Below are 9,063 nucleotides of genomic sequence, written 5' to 3'. Positions count from 1 at the left end.
CCTGTAGTAACTTAATTATGTACTTGGATCTAGAATTGAATTTCGAGAAGCTTTTCTCATGCACTAAAAACCTAGGCTGATTTCAACGAGGTTATGAATATTCTACCACCAGATCTAAAATCCACAAGGATCTCAAATTTGAGGTTCATGAGAACCCAAATTTTGGGTCCCTCTTTCTCTCTGTCTCAACCCTCAGCCCGGCATGCCATAGTCGAGCATAAAGGACTTGTGAACCTTTATCTCCTTCTCAGGACTTTCTCCCCATCTCCATCATTGGTACTCCTTATAAGCTTATTGTTAGGCTTCTTTAGCGGTGAAGGGAGGGGGAGCCCCCTAGGCCATGGCCCCACCCCAATAGATTGAAAAAAAAATTACATTGAAAAAATTGAAAATTTTTAGTTGCGCCATGTATTGTTTGGATTTTAGTTCAGTTTGGCTCCACCCGGATCCAAAGGTTTGACTGTTTGACCCACTCCTAAAAAAAATCCTAGCTCCGCCCTTGAGCTTCTTGCATCTCGTCTCTGTTCTATCATGTCTTCCTTTTCTCTCTTTCTCTCTCGCGCTAAAACATACAAAGACAAGAATAAAGGGAAGAACACTTGGAAAATAATGTGGTTCGGGATGATGCCTGCATCCATGGTAGAAGGAGGCGCCTGCTCTGTTTTGTTTCGTTCTCTTCAAGCTGTTTAAAGTAAAGGCTTCGACATCGCTGACAGTTCATTCTCCCTCTAAGAAACCCTCTACCACCAGCCATGGCCTCATTTAGGTTTATAGACCATTCTTTATAACAGTGATATGAACATGAACAACCAAAGCATTCAAAACAGGATCTCACTCTTTATCATCTCGCTTCTAGTATTCCTATATGGAGGGCACTCTTTCCTTGCTTATTCAATATAAAAGTGAAAAGTTGGTATAACTGGGATCTCCTAATGGACAATCTTGCCATGGTGGTCCGTGAAAAATGCTTAGGAGACATTTGACCGTCTTGAATTTTGATTTTAGAATTAAAAATTCAGAAACAGAATTCTACCTCAAACTCGAATTGGAATGAAAATCCTAATTCTGGTTTCCCTTTGTGTTTGATAGTTTGGAATTCGGTTTCCAAAATTGAAAGTGATGTGTTTGATGAAAACAAAACTACAATTATAGAATGGATGAATTAAAATCATTGTGACATGTGCCTTACACAAAGACGAAAATTTTCTACAAATTTTACAATCAGAATTCCACTCTCTATGGTAGAATCACAATTTAATAATTTTGATTCAAGAACGAGCTTATAATTCTGAAATCAAATTTTTTGTTTGGTAATGGAATCTCCATTTCATCAAAAATGAGAATTTTAATTTTAGAATTCCAGAATTCCGGCATCATCAATCACACCAATGTCTAAGCTCAATTTTTGCCACGGAAGAGAAGAAGAACAAATGAACATAGTAATTCCTGCCACTAAGGGAACTAGGGGTTGAAAAAGACTCCTCAGCAAACCTTGTCTTTTATATATTCTCCTCACTTTTAGGTGTCCTTCGGTGCTTCCTGGCGTGTGTGTGCGTGTCAAACTTGAGATTGCTTGAACATGATTCCCAACAATGAATTTCGTGCCTCTAACTCTTCACGCTTCCTTTTTTTAATTAAAAACTTTGGTGATCTGTATTGTCTTGTCTGCCACTTTGGTGCATGGGTAAGAAAAATGGCTATATATCCACTATGAATGTATTGGTTAGTGGGGGAGCCACCATATATATATATATATATATATATATATATATATATATATATATATATATATATATATATATATAACATTTTAGTACGCCAAATTAGAACATTCAGTCATCAAATGGGCTCCACTAACTCAAAAGTACTTTTTTTTCTCGATATCCCAATTTTATCAAACTAAGAAATGCATGTCATCTCACTCAACCGCTGTTTGTTTTTTCTCTACCTAAAATTCTTTTGAACACACACTAAAAAGAAAACATGCCTGCACCGACATGTGCATTTTCACACATTCGGATGACCGGTAGGAGATCCCACCGCCACATCTCTTTCTCCCTGCCTTTACGGTTTAGAGCTTTGTTCGAACCAAGTAAATTTACGGTTGCTCTCTTTAGTGGAAGTAATGTGTATTAATAGTTCAAGGGAGTAGTGGTCTTAGGAATCGAACTGACGGCCGAACTCTCACCGCCAGTTACGATGCACTTTCAAGTCATATTTTCATGCATTCATAGAGGAGAATTTCACTTACGTCAGAAAAAATGTCAGTGAACGTGGAGTTTCCCCGACATTTTCTGTTGGTCGTCATAAAAGGATATTCTACAGCGACAATTTATGGAGAGTAGACTTCAACTTCCACCAAAGTTTGGGTAGAGACGTCCTAGTGTGTTATTTATATCGACGGCCGTCTACCCAACGTGACAACGTCAGTGGGAACTGCTCACGAACTACCTTTCACTGTCGGTTGTCTGGAATGTTAGAGAAACCTTTTACTGGCGTTTCTGCGGAAGTCAGGGAAGGTCTTGGTGCTAAATTTCACCGAAATTTGACCCCAATCATAGAAACATGTTTTTGTCCTTTTGTAGCGACACCTTTACATGGTAAACAAACACGGGGAGGAAACTTTAGTCCATTTCGGCTTCTGCTTGCATTGATTTACACTTAAAAGATAGATGAAATTGAATGCAGGTGACTTGGAAAGGGAACTGTATGCGTCACGCGATCATTGTCTCATTGCGGAATCTTGGACTTGTGTCGCGCAAGGGACTATAAAAATTGATTGTCCAAATGATTGCATTAACTTCTTCATATAAACTTTCCGTTCCAAAACAAAAATAACAAACTATATATATATATATATATATATATATACCTAGATAGATATGAAACAATCCTAATTCTTCATCGTTTTTAAACATTGAATTTTTCCCAATTTCACTATGCCTAAACTCTCGCTTTCTTTTTTTCATTATAACTTTCTTATTTGTTATTGCTTTGACATTTCTCTAAGGTTTTTAGACACCTCGATCGACCTACGACGTGGACAGAACGAGGAGAGAGAGAGAGGGAGAGGGGCCAAACCGCTAGCGGATAGGCCCGCTTCGACAATTTAGTAAAATTTTGTTGGCCACCCAACATCGGGAAACGGGGAAAGTCTCGTTTGGTCGCCGGCAACTCCATCCACACCAAAAATATTTTACTTTCTTCTGCCTATGTACAAAAGTTTTTTCCGTACCGTATCACAGTTGTCAGAATTCGGGTACGCCGGGTTCCGGCTGCCGGGTCGACGGTGACGGAGACAGAGAAGGCGTCGCAGCTGCTGGTGCGTTGCGCTTCCTGAAGAACTCCCTGATGTCGACTTGTTCCTCTAATTCCGGCTGCTGCTCGACGATAAACGGCGGCCGTGAGATGTCGGCTATCCCCTCCCAGTCCAGCCCCCGGAAGAACTCATGCCGTTTCACCTCCACTGCGCCGCCGGAACCAAGCCGGCGTGCTGGGTCCTTCTCCAGGAGCCGGAATATGAGGTCCCGGAGACGGGCGGCCGTCCCTGTGGCTGGCCCCACGAACGATGGCGCCCGGGTCAGGACGTTCAGGAACGTCTCCTTCCGGTTAGCCCCGCGGAAGGGCGTCCGGCCGTACAACATCTCGTAGGCGAGGACGCCGAGCGCCCACCAGTCGACGGGGAACGCGTGGCCGTGGCCTCTCACGACCTCGGGAGCGACGTACTCCTCGGTGCCCACGAACGAGTTGGTGCGCTCCACGCCGCAGCAGGGAGGTGCGGCCACGCGCGGCACCACGGTGCTTCGCCTCTTTGCCGCAGCATGCGCCGTCGGCGTCACCTTCGCGGACGCCGCGGTGACCAGCCTCGTCAGACTTCTGCAGTGGCCCCTCGTCTTCTTCTTCTTCTGCCTCTTGGGAACGCCATTGTCATTATTATTCCCATCGCCGTTAATCATCTTGGCGGGGACGTGAAGGTTCTTGTCTGAGGGCACCGCTTGGACGAGGTCGGCGGGAGGGAGCGGGAGCATCTTGGAGAGGTCGAAGTCGGTGAGCATGATGTGGCCGGACTCTTGGATGAGGACGTTCTCGGGCTTGAGGTCGCGGTAGACGACGCGGTGGGCATGGAGGTACTCGAGGGCGAGGACGAGCTCGGCGAGGTAGAAGCGGATGACGGAGGGGGAGAAGACGCGGTCGGACTGGCGCTGGCGGAGGACGTTGAGATCGCCGCCTGGGCAGAAGGGGATGGCCCAGCCGGAGAAGCCGTCGTCGTCGTCGGCGTCGGCGTCCAAGGTGGCAAGGAGGGAAGGGAGGAAAGGGTGGTGGAGGTTGGAGAGGACGTCGACCTCCCAGCGGGCGCGGCGGGCAGCATCGAATTTACCCTGGAGGGTCGCCTTGTCCACAATTTTTATGGCGAAAGGAGAGGAGGAGGAGGAGGAAGGAGGAGAATTGATGCCGTCGGCGGTGGTGGTGACGAGGAAAACGGTGCCGAGAGCTCCTCTGCCTAAGACCTTGCGGGCAACCAGCTTGTTGAGGTCAAGCCGATTGGACATTGTTGAAGGAAGGGGAAGGGAGAGGAAGGCGGAGAGGCTCTTGAGAAGAAGAAAACGGAAAGGGGAGACGGACGGTCCAAGGACAGATTTTTTTTGGGGCAATTTTTTGGTGGTGCTTCTAGAAGTCACAGGTGGGTGTCGTGCGATCGTGCCACCTCTTGTTCCCCCAAACGATTAGCTTATACCTCTTCTATATATACATATACATACAAGTCTTCTCACACAATTCAAATATATATGTATATATATTATATATAAAACGTACGGGCGGTAAGCCTGGAGACTATATATCTCAATTAGTTTCTCCTTTTACAAGTTTACTCTATAATGCGCTCAACATCTTTTAGGATTATAATCAGCCTTGTGACACCTATGAACAATTCAGGCCAGTAACTTTTTGAAGAGACTAGTCGTGCGTTGGTAAATAAAAAATGACGCATTTGAATGTTTAGTAGGGCTACTCTCCCTTAAATTCTTATCATGTGTCAAATGCTATATATATATATAAAGTGAGTGAATAATGACTTTTAGCAATATAAAGTCATTCAACCATCTAACAAGGATTGTTCATCTAAAGCGAATAGATGGTAGATAAAAAAAATGTAAACTAATATTAAATGACAAATATACCCATTCTTTTTTTGATTGTTTTTCTCTTAGCCGTCTATCACATTAGTCTTAATTAGATGACTAAGTGACTCTACAAAGTAGAGTCACCATTCAATTTTCTTATATATATATATACCTGTGATCCAGTGATAGGTAATTAATTTTATCATATGTAATGGCAACAAGTGTAATCAATTAAGGTCATTTGTTAACAGTAACACGTTCTTATTATATATCAAATAAATCTACCTTATATTTTGGGTGAATATATGGAATAGTAACAGTATGTTACTGTGGCCAAATGGCCCACTTAAAACCAACAAATAGTTTTTACTGCTAGCGGAAGTTCACTGATGAGACTTGGTCTGTTTCAAACTCAACATTTCTAATACGCTTGTGATTCGAATACGAGAGAGAGAGAGAGAGAGAGAGAGAGAGAGAGAGAGAGAGAGAGAGAGAGGACATCTGATTCCTTCAACGTGAAAAGGAGAAGTAGCGTAGGTCACTGTATCTTTTTCCCCTTTTTCCTTTTTGCGTATACAAGATGAAATTATTTGGTTGATATTTAAAAGTTAGAATCCAACAAGAAATCTAAAGTGGACTGTTGATTAGTATCCAAGCTAGCTAGCTAGGGTTAGAGCATTAGGCTAGCTAGCTCTAAAGCCACCAAATAAATGAGCAAAAGCAGCCCGATTTTGTGGGCTTCCAAGAATCATTTGAATAAATAGAGACAAGAAAGTGCAACACCAATGACACACCCTATAAGTATTCAACAACAATGTAGGCCTTGTTTCCATTAATATGTCCTGATTTTGTTGAAATTATCATATAATTATAGGGGGTGGATGCTGAATGTTAAGAAGGCAACGAATAATGTGGGCGCCAGAGAGAGAGAGAGAGAGAGAGAGAGAGAGAGAGGCATACTTCCACTCTTGTCCTTAAAGGGAAATTGCAGGTAGATAGAGTTGTTTCAAGTGGTCACAAAGACAGGAAAAGATTGTCTATTATATCATTGGGAAGCATATTCGCATAGATGAATCGGTAGGTAAGATCATTCAAATACGGTCAATTGTAAAATATTGTCAATTTGTAAAATTTCTTATGTAAGAAATAAATTGTGCCTGCACATATTATTTGTGGAGACATATAGTACATGTTTGGGTATACCTTGAAGAGGCAGAAGTCTCTCCCTTTTTTTCGGATCTTGGCATCTGTGGAGCCAAGATGGGAAAGGAAACACCCGTCAACTATAGTATCATGTATTTACCATTTGTTGTACAGAGTTGTAGCACCTGTAGAAATTGAACTTATGACCAGACTTTTACCGTCCTACCAGTTCAACCAGTTTCACTATGTTCCTCGGGGTAGTACATTGTTAGGTATATTACTTAAATGATAAATTGTCGATATCTAGATCGTTTAAATAGCAAAAACAATATTTCGTTGTTTAATCCTTTATATTTCTTTGGATTGTAAATCACTTTATAAATGTTTGTATGTAGGGCTGACTAATTTTTTTTGCAAAGTTCACTGGCAGTTGTTTGCTTCCCATACTATCTATACATCTCTTTCACTTTGCCTGGGAATGGAGAATTATGCGGTATCACAATTCCATCGACTTGTCAAACTGTCTCTTTGATATCAGTTATCGATGTAACATATTAATGCACTCTCAGTTGTTAGTGGCTACATAGAGCACTATTAGGTCGCTGCAATTATTTTAAAATTAATGTTTTTTTCTGTCATGCATTTACTTGTTGCACAAAGAACTGTACATGATAGTATGTAAGCACTATACTTTGCATATGCATTGAATGTAAAGCAATATCACATATATTTTATAGTCTTTGAAAGTACAATGGTAAATGTATCTGAAAGTGATGAAGACTAAAAGAGTGACGAGATGGACACAGTGACGACCATTGAATGCAGCAGTGCGAAAATGAAGAAGACATAGTGATATGATCCCAACACAAAAAATAGTAGCAATGCCATAGGCACATGGGGGCTGGTGTAGGCCAATGCCCACACGAACCCATCAAAAATTTCATTAGAAGAATTCAAAATTATATTATGGTAACTTAAAATTTACATAGGACGCCCACATCAGACCTGAACTGGCAACTCAAATGTCCATCAGCCAAACAAATCTTAGTTCTGCTACTGCTTTGCCTTATGTTTAGTTTTAGAGAATTCTGGTGGCAAAAAAAGCCATGGGCACCACGATGATGAATACTTCCATTTGAAGAAATTAAGTTGCTAAAGGCAAAAAGCAATGCAAGGAAGAAAGGAATATCAAGATGTGTATGTGGTGTGAGAATTGTGATAAGGATACTTGGCATTGGAAAAGTGAAGGTGCGTGCACTCATATATAAGAAAGCATAACCGTTGTTTGGCACTATATATGTATATGCTTCGTACGTTAAAATCACATCAAAAAAGTAATATGTGCACAAGTTGCAGTTGGTGACATAGCTACTAGTGTAGGCATTAGCTCCACACAGATATATAATTAACTTTCTAGGGTATGCAATAGTTGGTTTCACAGATTTAGATTACCAAAGTCACTAAAGGCAGAAAAGCTAATATATCATGGGAAATGTTGAGATATGGGTATTGGAGAAATTACTACGAAAATTCCACCCTTCACTTGCAAATATGTGCGTCAGTAAATAGGCAAAAAGTGTTAATACAGTCGTATCGATGTGACCAGTGACAGGCGCAGACAGGCTCTTGTGTATGCAATTGCCCATACCAACTCACAAAAAAATTATTTTATTTCTATATTGGTGTCTCCCCAAGTTTTTATTTCTTTTCGCAAGAGTGGTTAAACTGTTAGTGCCCTTGAGTTAGAAATTTATGGCTCCGTCCCTAGATGTGACTTGTTATATGAAGTAAAGGCATGCGGCTATGATTTTAGTGGCAAAATATGCACACGTCAATAAAGGGTCATCTTAATTTGCTGGTCAGGAAATGGCATAAAAAATACTTCAAAAAAATGTCACAAAAAGTAGGCAAGATGGGTGCTTGCAATAGACAATAGTGACATGAAAAACCGCATCAGTGAATGTCATCATCAATAATGACACAACCCTCTGTTGTCTCTGAAAATCTCAACAATCGGCATCCACCTTTGGTGGTGCCGCAGATAACATCGCTATTAATATAGACATTTTTAGTGGCACTTGTAATCATGCCACTGATGACTGTTATAGCTATTTTCTAGAGAAGGAATATATCTCGGGATATTAACATTATCTTATGTATACAGCCAAAACTGTTGGAACAATATTCCCTCCACAGCTCTTATCTTAATAGCATCCCAAAAAATCAAAAGGAGAATGAGTATCCATAAAATATTAACCCAAGGAAGATGATAAACATCAAAATTTGGGTAAAGAAGATAGGGAGCACAGAGAGAGAGAGAGAGAGAGAGAGAGAGAGAGAGAGAGATGCTTAGTTGTTAGGAGCCTGAAAATGTTTTTAGAGTCCATTTATGCTCTCTACCAATTTTGGAGGAGCCTCTTTATATTCATTTATACTCTCAAGGGTGGTTAAGGGTTTTTTGCCAAAATAATAAAATAATTGTTTAAACATTTTGAAAACCCAGTGAAGATGCCATTTGGCTTTACCACTATCTTAAGCTTGCTAAAATTCAATCATTAATTTGTGTCGAAGATTGAAGTAGATTCATAAAATACTATAACAAGCGTGCGTTTATGAAACATACATTGCCAAATAAGGCCTTACTATCTCATTTTTATTATAGTGAGCAGATCTAGATTTGGTCAATAATTACATTACCAAGTTGTTGCAGGATTTGAATTATTTGCATAGCGTACCCTATTGGGCGAACAGATCTTGTGGGATCTGGGTTTATAGAGAAGTCTTTCTAGTTTCTTAC

The 9,063-nt window shown here is 40.9% G+C and overlaps 1 protein-coding gene across 1 annotated transcript; it reads right to left on the bottom strand.

Annotated features, from left to right (window-relative positions):
- Window positions 1-3,175: 3,175 nt before the first annotated feature.
- On the bottom strand, window positions 3,176-4,705 carry LOC116257405 (serine/threonine-protein kinase UCN-like). The gene has a single exon (XM_031634128.2). The coding sequence runs from the start codon at window positions 4,548-4,550 to the stop codon at window positions 3,249-3,251; it is 1,302 nt and encodes a 433-aa protein (XP_031489988.1). The 5' UTR covers window positions 4,551-4,705; the 3' UTR covers window positions 3,176-3,248.
- Window positions 4,706-9,063: the final 4,358 nt, after the last annotated feature.

The sequence above is a fragment of the Nymphaea colorata genome, chromosome 1, assembly GCF_008831285.2.
Source record: "Nymphaea colorata isolate Beijing-Zhang1983 chromosome 1, ASM883128v2, whole genome shotgun sequence".
Taxonomy (NCBI): Eukaryota; Viridiplantae; Streptophyta; class Magnoliopsida; order Nymphaeales; family Nymphaeaceae; genus Nymphaea; species Nymphaea colorata.
This window is presented reverse-complemented; position numbering and strand designations above follow the sequence as displayed.